This window comes from Stegostoma tigrinum, chromosome 35 (assembly GCF_030684315.1).
Source record: "Stegostoma tigrinum isolate sSteTig4 chromosome 35, sSteTig4.hap1, whole genome shotgun sequence".
In the NCBI taxonomy this organism is placed as follows: domain Eukaryota; kingdom Metazoa; phylum Chordata; class Chondrichthyes; order Orectolobiformes; family Stegostomatidae; genus Stegostoma; species Stegostoma tigrinum.
Window position 1 is genome coordinate 12,699,141 of NC_081388.1, and position 14,206 is coordinate 12,713,346.

Genomic DNA, 14,206 nt, shown 5'->3' on the forward strand with positions numbered 1-14,206 from the left:
AGATCAGTGATTGAGGCAAAGGGGTTGGACAAATGTATAAGAGACTGCTCATGTGTGCTACAAACACTAACTGCACTAGCTGGGCTGAATAGCTTGTTTCTTAATTGTATTGTTTTTGTAATTGTCTGTTATGTTCTGTCTCTGTGAAGACAGCCTGAAGTCTCAGCACCATTGAAGAATGTCCTTAACGGCAATTACTTTATGTTTCAAGCTCTAACCTCTGCACTCTCTCTTCAGGCCAAGTGCTGCCATTTAACTGTGAGTTCTTTGCCTCATTTGCTTTAGGGCAAAGGAGGCACAAAGACACTGATGAACACCATTATGCAACTGAGGAAGATTTGCAACCACCCATATATGTTTCAGCATATTGAGGTAAGCAACTCTGCCAAATGTTCCAGTGTCATGGGGCAATAGTTGGCACTTGGTACAACATTAATATTCAGAACCATATCTATAACCCCAAAAATACATTAATTGCTCTGTCAAAGCCCCACTAATATCCTCAGAATCTCTTTTAAGTATGTCATTCTCCTGATCTTAAGATCTGTCAGACAGAGAGCTGCAGAGCAGGAAGGATGAGGTAAGAAACTCATCAATGTAATGTAGGGGGGACAATGAGTTGTGTTCCTGCCCATGATTACTTCCTCAAGACCTGTACTAATAAATATAAATGTATGGTTGTGCATGTGAGCATGCCCATGAGTGATTGTGCACCATGCATGTTTGTGCATCTGTCATTGCTGGAGATCTATTGAGGGCAAAGTTGGGTTGAGTCCCAATTTTCTCCTGTCTTGAGGGTGCTCTCTCTTGTTTGACTGCGAGCACTGACCACCCTAACCGAAGCATCTATGCTTCACCTGTAAAAACTGTGTATCCGAGAAAAACATCACACCAAATCTCATCCTTCTCTTTGCCAAAAGTCTTTGTGTGCTTTTTTCCAGAAGATATCCTGGAATAGAAAACAGGAAGGGGAATCCAGCCTGCTTTCTTTTTACTTCCTGCCTAGAACAAACATGTGAGGCATGGAGGTTTGCAAAATGTAGACCAGCAAACTTTGTAATGGTCCGCAACTTCAAATACTCCTAGTTGTTCAGATTTACATGAATGTTTTGCATCTTTGTGCCAGTAAATAGATAAATGCTGAACTCACGTGAAGTGTGCAGCTGTGCTTAGCTGATGCTAGAGTGACTGTGTAATGAATAGCACGCAGAGTGGCATGGCATTCGTTCATGTAAACTTTGCTTTTTAAAGTGCAAATGATTGTAGAAAATCTTTACATTAAATTGATTGCATAAAGGGTGTGCACTGATTACTCAATCATTGAAGTAAAATCAGTAGAGTTTGCAGTTTCGAAATATTTACACCAGTTTCCAGCAAACTGAATTGGAGGTGCCCTGAAGTCTTTTTGCATTGCTGCTTACTGAGCCGGAGATGGATAGTTAGTTCTGCTTCCCATCAGTTGACACAAGTGCATAGATCGGTTGATGGTTGCAAGTGTGTGTGTGTGTGTGTGTGTGTGTGAGTGAGTGTTGTGAAAGACATGCTCTGAATTAATTAGGATCCAGCAACTTCCTGAACCTATTTTAATTCACCAGATGTTCAGAATTCCCACCTGAAAATAAATTTCTGGGATCATATCCTGGTGGAAAGTAGCTTTTAACAAGATAATTGGATATATTTTTGAAGGAGGGAAAAAAGGGTATCAGGAAAGAATAGGGGAGTGAAACTAACCAGATTGCTCTTCATAAAGAGCAACACAGACTCAGTGGGTCAAATTGCCGCCTTCAGTGTGATTCCATGAAACTGTGATACGCTGGGAGTGATATCTGGAAATGAGCTTGTGTAACTGATGATGAAAATCAAAAACAAATCAATCACACGTACAATGACACAAATCAGAATGTGTGATTGCTGTGGTAGGGTACCGAATACAGTGCTACAACTTCTGCCCAAAGACGCAGAATATTGCAATGTTTGCTTCTGTCCTCCACAATTACATCTTCATTCCCTTTGTTTCTCAACCAGGAATCTTTTTCAGAACACTTGGGATTCACTGGAGGCATTGTACAAGGGTAAGTGCGATAGTCTTTGTCCTACAAATCCAAAAGCAGCACTTACCTGGGCTGAATGAGTTGCAGAGAGCTCTCTGATGAAGGGTCTAGGCCCGAAACGTCAGCTTTTGTGCTCCTGAGATGCTGCTTGGCCTGCTGTGTTCATCCAGCTTCACACTTTGTTATTTTGGATTCTCCAGCATCTGCAGTTCCCATTATCTCCAAGGACAGATTTGAACACTGAACCGCTTAAAATTTAGCAGAAATGACCTGGGCAATTTACAGTTGAACAACTTGTCAAAATGGGTCTGATCAAGAGTTGAAAATGCCTGTGACCCTGAAAAGAAACACCCAAAAACCTCCATTTATAAACAGCTGTTTAAACAAAAACACAAGTTGACTGTCCAATTATGAGGTACCTCCTGTAAACCCACAATCTCAGTGTTTTGATCAGTGTTTCAAGTACTAGAGTGGGTTGATTATCTAATGGTCAGTCGGAACCATGGTTCAAAGTGGGTAACTTAGACTATGTTGTTTACAGTGCAGCAGGATATAGATGAGACAAAGTTGATTTATGATGACAAGTTGTCTGTTGGTGGCTGGTGGCTGGTGCCACAGTATTGATGCTGAGCTTACAAGCAGACAACCCACAGCCTTCTAATGGCTTGACACCAACATCAAAGAATGCTGGTGTGTGTGCATTGGCATCAAAAGGTGACTACAATCATTGGGGTTGCTTTTGATAACTTCTACTTGATATATCATCTTTAACATAGGAAATTGTTAAAAGGCACTTTACAGGAGCTTTATTGAATATAATTGGAGACTCAGTCATATAGGAGATACCACGACAGGTGACAAAAAGTAGGTTTTAAAGACCCCTTTAAAGAACAGAAAGGCAGAGAAATTAAGGAGGAAAATTCCAGAACTTAGGTAACTAAAGGCCAGGCTTCCACAGTTTCGTAATTAAAATCTGGGATGCTCAAGTGACCAGAATTGGAGGAATGCAGAGATCTTGAAGAATTGTAAGTGGTGATGGTTACAAAAACAGGAAGTGAGTGGTGAAGCTATGGAAGGACTTGAAAGCAAGGATGGGAACTTTAAAATCAAAACATTGATGGATAGGGAGCAACTGTTTACAGATTAACTCCTAAGGTTATTGCTCTGGGCAGCCAGACACACTGGTCTGGCACTGAGAAGGAAGCTGGTGTGGAATTATCCTGACTCGTGTTGTTCACTGACAGGGCTGATCTTTACCGAGCCTCGGGGAAGTTTGAACTGCTGGACAGGATTCTCCCCAAGCTGCGAGCCACCAACCACAGAGTGCTGCTCTTCTGCCAGATGACCTCACTGATGACCATCATGGAAGACTACTTCACATACCGCAGCTTCAAGTACCTTCGCCTGGACGGTGAGTGGGTCCAGTAAGAAGGATGATACTGGACCCTTGCAAAGTAGTTCTCTGTCCAGAGATGCTGCCAGGCCTGCTGAATTTCTCCAGTACTTTTCATTTTTAGCTAGCTACCAGCCAGAGACAGGGTATTTAGTTTGATTTTTATCTCCTTCTCCACCACTCCCCCCACCAACCTGTCTCCTAGCTTTCCATCTTAACTCACAGTTGCTAAGGTCAGTTGTAGTGATTCATATTGAATACCTGACTGAGATGGACCAACTAAAGTTAAAAAGGGTGAGGCTAAATGGCTCTCTGGAAACAGTTGGCAACCTTTATCCTCATACGGACTCCTGACAGATCATTCTCCTGGTTTGGTAGGTGACTTTGAATAGAATTCAGCTCAGCAATGGTATACCAGAGGAACTTAGGACAAATTAGATGATTCTCCAGCTGAGATTGATGTTCTAGCTTCCTGAGGGACCTTCCATTACCTGGAACAAACGTAATGAGCTGAATGACCTCCTGCAGTGCTGCAACATTCTGGGATTCCTCTATGCCGGCCATGAAATAAATCTGCCACCAGATGGAGCTGTCTGATAGCTATTCCAGAGACCCACTCATTGTATCCAACTTGCTGATCCTGCTTTTGTTCATTCTGCGATGTAGGCGTCACCAGCGAGAATGGCTTTCATTGTCCACCTGTTACCCTGAAAATGTGGCAGTGGAGTCTCTTGAAATCAGAGGGCAGTTACGAATTCACTACATACTGAATTGGATAAGAATGATAAGTTTCATGGTAACTTTTACTGATGCCATTCCTTTGCTTTTAGATTAAATTGAAAATCTGACACTGCTGAGATAGCATTTGAACTGGGTTTTCTCTGGATTATTAATCTAGTAATGTAGCCATCATTTCACAGTCTCTGGGATATCACCACACAGAATGAATGCAGACGTTTTTAAACTGTTTGCCTTTGTCCCCTTTCCCATTGTCTCCCACACCCACAGATATTTCTACGGACAGTATTCTCAATCAGGTACATGATGTTGGCATGCATTGATTATCTAGGATGATGGACGGGCAGTTATTAAGTTCTATCAAATGTACCACCTAACAACCTGTTCTCGGCCTGTTTCAGGGACTACCAAATCTGAGGACCGTGGGATGCTGCTGAAGACCTTCAATGAGCCCAACTCCCATTACTTTATCTTCCTGCTCAGCACTCGGGCTGGAGGTCTAGGCCTCAACCTCCAGGCTGCAGACACAGTTGTCATTTTTGACAGCGACTGGAATCCTCACCAAGTGAGTATTGCAGTTATCTGACGCACAAATCCCTTTGTCATAAGGTGTAGAGGTGAACAGTTTGTAATCAAGTATGAAGCCAGTGAAAAGGGAACATGAAAGAACAAGACAGAAAGTCTAATTCAGTGTTCAGGAGAGGAGCAATTAAAAACAAAAGAAATGGAGATGAAAGCTAAAGTGGGTACTCATGGCCCAAGTAACAAAACAGGATGGGCCTAGAGGAGGTGAAGATTACAAATGCAGAATATCCACCAGAGATAATGGGAACTGCAGATGCTGGAGAATCCAAGACAACAAAATGTGAGGCCGGATGAACACAGCAGGCCAAGCAGCATCTCAGGAGCACAAAAGCTGACATTCCGGGCCTAGACCCTTCATCAGAGAGAGAACACCTCCGCTCAGTTCGCAACAAACTACTGCACCTCCCAGTCGCAAATCATTTCCACTCCCCCTCCCATTCTTTAGATGACATGTCCATAATGGGCCTCCTGCAGTGCCACAATGATGCCACCCGAAGGTTGCAGGAACAGCAACTCATATTCCGCCTGGGAACCCTGCAGCCTAATGGTATCAATGTGGACTTCACCAGTTTCAAAATCTCCCCTTCCCCAACTGCATCCCTAAACCAGCCCAGTTCGTCCCCTCCCTCCACTGCACCACACAACCAGCCCAGCTCTCCCCCTCCACCCACTGCATCCCAAAACCAGTCCAACCTGTCTCTGCCTCCCTAACCTGTTCTTCCTCTCACCCATCCCTTCCCCCCACCCCAAGCCGCACCCCCATCTACCTACTAACCTCATCCCACCACCTTGACCTGTCCGTCTTCCCTGGACTGACCTATCCCCTCCCTACCTCCCCACCTATACTCTCTCCACCTATTTTCTTTTCTCTCCATCTTCGGTCCGCCTCCCCCTCTCTCCCTATTTATTCCAGAACCCTCACCCCATCCCCCTCTCTGATGAAGGGTCTAGGCCCGAAACGTCAGCTTTTGTGCTCCTGAGATGCTGCTTGGCTTGCTGTGTTCATCCAGCCTCACATTTTGTTGTCTGGAATATCCACCAGACCCTACTGTGTGAAAAATGTTAGCAATGTTTACAATCGAAATTGTTGAACTCAGTATTGATTTCAGAATATTACAAACCAACAAACACTGTGGGAAGACAGAGTGGGAGTGGGGTGGAAAATTAAAATGACAAGCGACAGGAAGCTCAGGGTCCTGATTACAGACTGAACAAAAGCATTTGACAAAGTGATCACCCAAACTGTTTGGTTTCCACTATGCAGTAGAAACCATACGAAGGTCAGTGAATATAGTATACAAAGTTTGGTCTGTGTTTCTTTATATAGTTAGGTTTCTAGTGTCCTTGATCTGTGGCCATGGAATTGGACAGCACTTCTAGGAGCTGGCAAGCTGCTCAATCAGCAGCTAACAGAATAATTTTGTAAACTGTCCCTGCTGGATGTCATACTTGCAGTTTGTCTGTGAAATCAGAACTCAAGTGCCAAGACTGCAGTAGAAGTGACTGTTCGCTGAAAGTTTGACAGCAACACTTGCACAGATGTCAATTTCTATAATTACATCCCTCAGAAATTAGCCCCAAAAAATTAACTCTTTATGGGTCTTGTTTAAAAACATTAGATGACTGTCCCAGACGAGCACTATCCCAAATCTCAAAGAACGTGGAATCCTTTGTTATAGTATCCTTTGACAGCAAATTATTGAGCAGACTAGGAATTTGACTGAGTGAGACAAGTTAGAGAATAGGGCTAAAAGAGGTAACTGACAGGCTGTAACAGGTTCCCACAGTTCCTGTGTTGAGGCCCAAACATTTTGCCATAATGTCGTAGATGACAGGGTAGAGAATTGCATATACAAGTTTGTCAATGACATAAAGCGTCTTGAAAGTGATGTAATTGGAAGTACAGAATTAAAAAGAGATATTGAAAGATTAAGTGAGTGGACAAAACTGCTAGATACATTTCAGTGTGGACAAATGCAGGGTCATCCACATTGGACCTAAAACAGATGGAACACAATACTTTCTAAATGATGAAAACCTAGAATCAACGGTGATCCAATAACACTTAGTGACCTGGTACACAGATCATTAAAATGTCATTAATGATATTGGTCTTTACAACAAAGGACTACATCATGATTTACCTGTAGTTCTGCTAGATCACGTCTAGATCATTAAGCAATCGGCATCAGAAGGATGGGAGGGACATATTGGCCTTAGAAGAAATACTGCATTGATTTACCAGTACCCAGAATTAAATTGCAAGGAGAAGTCACACAACCCATTGTTGTATTTCCTGGAATTTATTATGTTAAGAAGTGATTAAACCAATTTTCCAAGATATTGAGGTGAATTGATAGGGTAGATGCAGAGAAACTCTTTCTACTGGTGGAAAGTCCACAATTAGGGGCATGGTAAAAAATCATAGATCCAAATGTATGTTAAACTAGGAAACAATTCTACACGCCAAAAGCAATAAAAGTTTGGAATTCTCTTTTTCAATGTAATTGTTGATGTGTGAGTGACAGCCCTAGATGTCAAGGCAGCATTTAACTGATTTTGGGCTCAGGAATCCTAGTAAAATTAGAGTTAATAGAAATCGGGTGAAAATTCTTCACTGTTTGTTTGGAATTATCGTCTAGCACAAAGGAAGGTGATTGTGATTTTTGGAGATCACTCAAGTCAGTCCCAAGACATTGTAGGAGTCTCTCAGAAGTGTCCTAGGTCCACCAGCTTCAACTAGTTCGTCAATAACTTGCCCTCCATCATATGGTTGAATGTAGGGATGTTCACTGATGATTGCACAATGCTCAGATATCCTGAGATATTGAAGCAGCCCTGGCAACATGCGGCAAGACCTGGACCGCATCTAGACTTGGACTGATAAGTTGGAAGTAATATTTGCACTACGTGAGTGCCAGGTAATAACTCCAACAACACAGAATGTAACCATTGCTGTTCAATGGCATTACCAATGCTAAATCCCCCACTGTCAACATTCCGGTGGTTACAATTTTACCAGCAACTGAACTGAACCAGTCTTATAAATTATGTGGTTACAAGAGCATATCAGGGGTAAGGAATTCTGTGGTGGGTAGCTCACCTGGCTCGCCAAAGCCTGTCTACTGTCTACAATGCACAAGCACGGACTTGTAATCAAATACTGCCCACTTGCATGATGGCACTGTCATGGGTGCAGCTGCAATGATAGCCAAGAAACTCAACACTGCCAGGGAAAAAAAAGCCTGTTCAATTGACACCCTATTCAACACGTTGAGCATTCAGTCCCTTTACCCCCAATGCACAGTGGCAGTAGTGTGTATCATTTACAAAATGCACTGCAGCCTCTCACCTAGGCTGCTTTGACAGCACCTTCCAAGGCCACAGCCTTCTACCACCTAAAAGGATCAGGGCAGTAGATACATGGGAACTCCACAACTTGCAAATTCTCTTTAAAGCTGCATATCACCCTAATTTGGAACAATATTTCTGACCTTTCACTGTCAGTGGGCCAAAATCCTGGAAGCCCCTTTCTAGCAACATTGCAGATTGATGTATATTCCAACAACTGCATCGGTTTTAGCGGAGAGCTCACCACCATCTTCCCTAGGACAGTTAGAAATGGGCAATAAATGCTGGCCTAACCAGCGGTACCCACATCCCTTGAACAAAGATAATAAAGTTAAATTCTTAATTTTAAATCTGAGATTCAGAGATATTTTACTAATCAAAGGTATTGAGGATGTGGGCTGATAGTGTGTGTATAATGTTAGGTTACAGGTCCACATAATTTCATTGAACAGCAGAACAGGTTTGAGGGACAAAAGGCCTCTTTCTGTTCATATGTTCCAGGCTCATCAGCTGATAGGCTGCCTTCTTATGCTTGGAGTGGTAGGGACATCACATTTTGCGAACATATGTATTCACGCCCTCTCTCTCTCTCTCTCTCTCTCTCTCTCACACACACACACACACACACACACACACACACACACACACACAGAGTGAGGGATTGGCAGGTATGCAATGCAGCATTTATCATCCATTCCTGCAATACACAGGAAAGAGTTTGGATTACTGATGGTGACACACCTTATAACTGAATAGTTACTTCACCAGGTATGAAGACTTGTTGTAATCTGGGCTGGATTAAATTTGGCACGTTGTCTTTCCCGAGAAGCGTAACTGAATCATTGTTTGTTACTACAATGATCCAGAAAGTTGTATCTTTGTCTGGTGACAGCCTGTTGAGCAGATTTATTGCATCCAGTTCCCCAGTGGGATTTGAACTGATCAGCTCTACATTGTTAAATTGGCAACAAACACAGTAAAGTGGTGAGCAAGCCTACTAATTTGCTATCAGATCCTATGGGCTAAGATCCAATTGTCTCTTTCAGACACAGGAAGCACCACAGGCTGGAGGGAGAGTGATTATTGTAAATTATATCTAAAGGGAATAGGAAAGGAGCTTTATCAGTACCTGTTATATTACCCTACTACAATTGAGTAAGGACACAGCAGCATTGCTAACTAGTTGCCTTTTTTTACTGTGCTATCTTCATAGGTTTACAATCCAGTTATAAACAGGCGGAAGTAATTAACCCACCAATCTCCCCACCTTTAGCTGTTCATTAACTACTGATAATTTGTCACTTCTCAGTACTTTACTGTATGCACTCATTGAGCCTGATCTCCCAATAGATAGTATGAACCTCCTCAAAATCTTGTCTTTGGGTTTTTTGATGAGTCTGGTTTCAATTCTTCAGTGTAGTACAATACATGATACAAACTGCTGAAATGGAATAAAGGATTTATAATAGGCAGACAGACTGGAGGAGCTTGGATTGTGCTTCATATGGAAAAAGAGGCTAGGAGATTTATTAGTGTGTTCAAAATCTGAAGTGTTCTGATAAATGTAAGTAAGGAGACACTGCATCCATTGGCAGCATCAATAACCAGAGGACTTAAGCTTTATAATAATTGGTAAAGGAATAAGGGAGACAGAAATAAGAAAAATATTTTTATGTAGTAATTTGTTGTGATCTGGAAAGCACTGCCTGAAAGGGTGGCAAGAACAGATGCAAAAGTAACCTTCAAAAGCACATTGGATAAATACTCGGAAAGGAAAACACATGCGAATGGTGGAATAAATGAATGATTGTTTTACTGAGCTGGCAGAGACATGATCAGCCGCCTCCTGTGCTTGTTATGCTGTGTAATTCTATGATTCCCCACGGAAGCATAAGGGTTGCTACTGTGAACTCATTGTCCTACTGTTAAAGATGGAGAGAACGTTCGCTAGGGTTCTTCTTTCTGATCAGTAATCAATAACTCCTTGTCGATGCAAGAAGGTGAAGGGATATTGTAGGAAGTTGCCAATTCAAGGGGGGGAAGGGCCTTCACGAGTGGGAGAAGGAAGATCCGAGTAAGAGTTGACATTTTCAGTAATAGGGCATTGTGGGCACATGGTGCATTTTTGGTGAATTGGTCCTGTAGTTTATTCATAATCTCAACCGTAATAGCAAAAAATATTCCCTCCCTATACACCTGTATTCCTCATGCAGATAGCCTGAAGGCCCTCCGCTTCTTCCTGTCCCGCAGGCCCAACCAATCCCCCTCCACCGACACCCTCATCCGCCAAGCCGAACTCGTCCTCACCCTCAACAACTTCTCTTTCGATTCATCCCACTTCCTACAGACAAGGGGGGTGGCCATGGGTACCCGCATGGGCCCAAGCTATGCCTGCCTCTTTGTAGGTTACGTGGAACAGTCCCTCTTCTGCACCTACACAGGCCCCACACCTCACCTCTTCCTCCGTTACAATGATGACTGTATCGGCGCCACCTCTTACTCCCCAGAGGAGCTCGAACAGTTCATCCACTTTACCAACACCTTCCACCCCAACCTCAAGTTCACCTGGGCCATCTCCAACACATCCCTCACCTTCCTGGACCTCTCAGTCTCCATCTCAGGTAACCAGCTAGAAACTGATGTCCATTTTAAGCCCACTGACTCCCACAGCTACCTAGAATATACCTCCTCCCACCCACCCTCCTGCAAACATTCCATCACCTATTCCCAATTCCTGCGCGTCCGCCGCATCTGCTCCCAGGATAAGGCATTCCACTCCCGCACATCCCAGATGTCCACGTTCTTCCAGGACCGCAACTTTCCCCCCACAGTGGTCGAGAATGCTCTTCACCGCGTCTCCCGCATTTCACGCAACGCATCCCTCACACCCCGCCCCCGCCACAACCGCCCCCAGAGGATCCCCCTCGTTCTCACACACCACCCCACCAACCTCCGGATACAATGTATCATCCTACAATTCGACCCCACCACCCAAGACATTTTTCCATCCCCACCCTTGTCTGCCTTCCGGAGAGACCACTCTCTCCGCGACTCCCTTGTCCGCTCCACACTCCCCTCCAACCCCACCACACCCGGCACCTTCCCCTGCAACCACAGGAAGTGCTACACTTGCCCCCACACCTCCTCGCTCACCCCCATCCCAGGCCCCAAGATGACCTTCCATATCAAGCAGCTGCTCACCTGCACATCTGCCAATGTGGTATATTGTATTAATTGCACCCGGTGTGGCTTCCTCTACATTGGGGAAACCAGGCAGAGGCTTGGGGACCGCTTTGCAGAACACCTCTGCTCGGTTCGCAACAAACAACTGCACCTCCCAGTCGCAAACCATTTCAACTCGTTCCTCAGACCACATGTCCACCATGGGCCTCCTGCAGTGCCACAATGATGCCACCCGAAGGTTGCAGGAACAGCAACTCATATTCCACTTGGGAACCCTGCAGCCCAATGGTATCAATGTGGACTTCACAAGCTTCAAAATCTCCCCTTCCCCCACTGCATCCCAAAACCAGCCCAGTTCTTCCCCTCCCCACACTGCATCACAAAACCAGCCCAGCTCATCCCCTCCCCCCACTGCATCCCAAAACTAGCCCAGCCTGTCTCTGCTTCCCTAACCTGTTCTTCCTCTCACCCATCCCTTCCTCCCACCTCAAGCCGGACCTCCATTTCCTACCTACCACCTCATCCCGCCTCCTTGACCTGTCCATCTTCCCTGGACTGACCTATCCCCTCCCTACCTCCCCACCTATACTCTCCTCTCTACCTATCTTGTTTTCTCTCCATCTTTGGTCCGCCTCCCCCTCTCTCCCTATTTATTCCAGCTCCCTCTCCCCATCCCCCTCTCTGATGAAGGGCCTAGGCCCGAAACATCAGCTTTTGTGCTCCTGAGATGCTGCTTGGCCTGCTGTGTTCATCCAGCTCCACACTTTGTTATCATCTTCTCTCCAGAGTAGGCTACTTTATTGCGCCTCCTACTGGTCAGTTATAGAGCAGCAACAATAACCAGGAAGCTAGGTACCAGCCCACCTTCTAACCTGAGAATGAACATAACGTAGGGGAAGGGGCTCATTGACGAGGAAAGAAAATAAAAAACAGCATTTATGAGCTGTTCATGGTTTGGGTTTGTTTTAGGACTTACAAGCTCAAGATCGTGCTCACCGAATCGGACAGCAAAATGAAGTGCGTGTGCTACGCCTGTGCACTGTGAACAGTGTGGAAGAGAAAATCTTAGCAGCAGCTAAATATAAGCTTAATGTTGATCAGAAGGTCATCCAGGCTGGGATGTTCGATCAGAAGTCCTCCAGCCATGAGAGACGGGCATTTCTTCAGGCTATCCTAGAACATGAGGAGCAGGACGAAGTGAGTATTAAATGAAACCCTGCCTTATCTGAGCCAATGTGTAACATCCTGTGCCTTTTAAATGTGTACAGACCCACATACAATATAATATAGCATAAAGCATGCAAATATTCCATACAGCATGCAGATATTCCACATGATGTCTAAATATTCCATTTAATGTGATATTGTTTCATATAGAGCCTTGCACTCTGCTATTGGGCTGTCAGAAAATTTTGGGAAACAATGCACTGTGGCAGTTCTGTGTTGGGCTGATGTGATGGGTAGGAAGGAGCTGCTGCAGATGAAGAAGAGCTCATGCAATGCCTGAGAACGAGCCTGAAAAGATTCAGGATATATAGCAGATTTGGGAAGGTGTGACAAATTCTCAGTTTGTGGATGTCAAGAATCTTAGCATCATAGCCCCAGCCTGTAACCCTGTTTAAATTGCATGATCTGAATCAAACATGCAAGCAGCTACGTCCTGACTTGCTCATAAAGCAAGTAAGAAAATTCTAGAATAGTGTTTAATAGCACTCATGGAATCATAGAAATTTACAGCACAGAAGGAGGCCACTTGGCCTGTTGTGCCTGTGCTGGCTCTTTGAAACAGAGTTGTACTTAATTCTACAACTCTGATTTTTATCCGTAACACTGCAACTTTCTCATTCTCAAGTACTTGTCCAACTCCATTTTCAAATAATTTATGGAATCACTGTCCAACACATTTTCAGATAGATTGTTTGAGATTCCGACTAGTATGAAAAAAACTCCTCTTCTCCCATCTAGATCTTTGGCCAAAACTTTTATACCTTTAATTCACTTGTGTTTGATCTACTGATAGAAAAATTAGTTTTCCTTTATTTTATCAGAATCTATTCATCGATTTGAAACTCAAAATGTCACATCTTGGCTTCTGTATTCTAACATTTCTAACTTTTTAAATTCCCACAAATTTTTGACCACCCAACCTCCATTTCTAGTTCTCCCTCCTCTTTCAAATCTTATTACCCTCTGTTCAAAAAATAAATCCTTGACCCCTCTGTCTTTGCAAACCACTGCATCTCTCTGCTGTACACATTTCTCACACCTGTTATGATTCCTAAATGTATGCTCATTTTTCCTGGAACTTCACGTTTGAATTCTTTCTATCAGGTTTCCACCTGATCACAGTTCCAAAATAACTTTGATGAAAATCATAAATGACATCCTATATGATTGTAATAAAGATAAACTCCTCATCTTTCTCATCTGTCTGCAACCTTTGACATAGTTGACCACATCATCCTCCAATGTCTCTCTACTCTTGCCCCACTGAATTGAATTGCATCTTCTCAATTTCATTTTTACTCATCCAGTTGTAGCCAGAGAATCCCTTTTCATTTTCCACGTAGTTATCTCTGGATTTCCCCCATCAAGGTCTGCATTTCAAAGTTGCTCATCTGCACCTTATCAGGGCAGTTAGGGATGGGTAACACATGCTGGCCTAACCTGTGAAACCAACATCCCATTCACGAAGGAATATTTTTAAAAAATCCTTGAACCCCGTCCTATTTCTCACCTACGTGCTTCCACGTGCCAGCACCATCCAAAAGCAAAGCTTTCACTTGTACACTGTCAACATCCAGCTTTACCTCACCACCATCTCTTTCAACTCTTGCAACAAGATCTGGATAATATTCAGGCTTGGGATGACAAGTGGCAAGTGACATTCGTGCTACACAAATGC

General features: G+C 43.8%; 1 protein-coding gene across 19 annotated transcripts in view; it reads left to right on the top strand.

The window, feature by feature from the left end:
- Positions 1-14,206, top strand: part of smarca4a (SWI/SNF related, matrix associated, actin dependent regulator of chromatin, subfamily a, member 4a) — a 101,852-nt gene that overhangs the window by 66,453 nt on the left and 21,193 nt on the right. For all 19 annotated transcript variants that reach the window (XM_059639822.1, XM_048521890.2, XM_048521899.2 and 16 more), the window contains 5 exons: positions 286-372; positions 2,026-2,072; positions 3,296-3,462; positions 4,584-4,747; positions 12,271-12,498. In XM_059639822.1, coding sequence (XP_059495805.1) covers positions 286-372; positions 2,026-2,072; positions 3,296-3,462; positions 4,584-4,747; positions 12,271-12,498 — 693 coding nt within the window. The remainder of the gene's footprint in view (positions 1-285; positions 373-2,025; positions 2,073-3,295; positions 3,463-4,583; positions 4,748-12,270; positions 12,499-14,206) is intronic.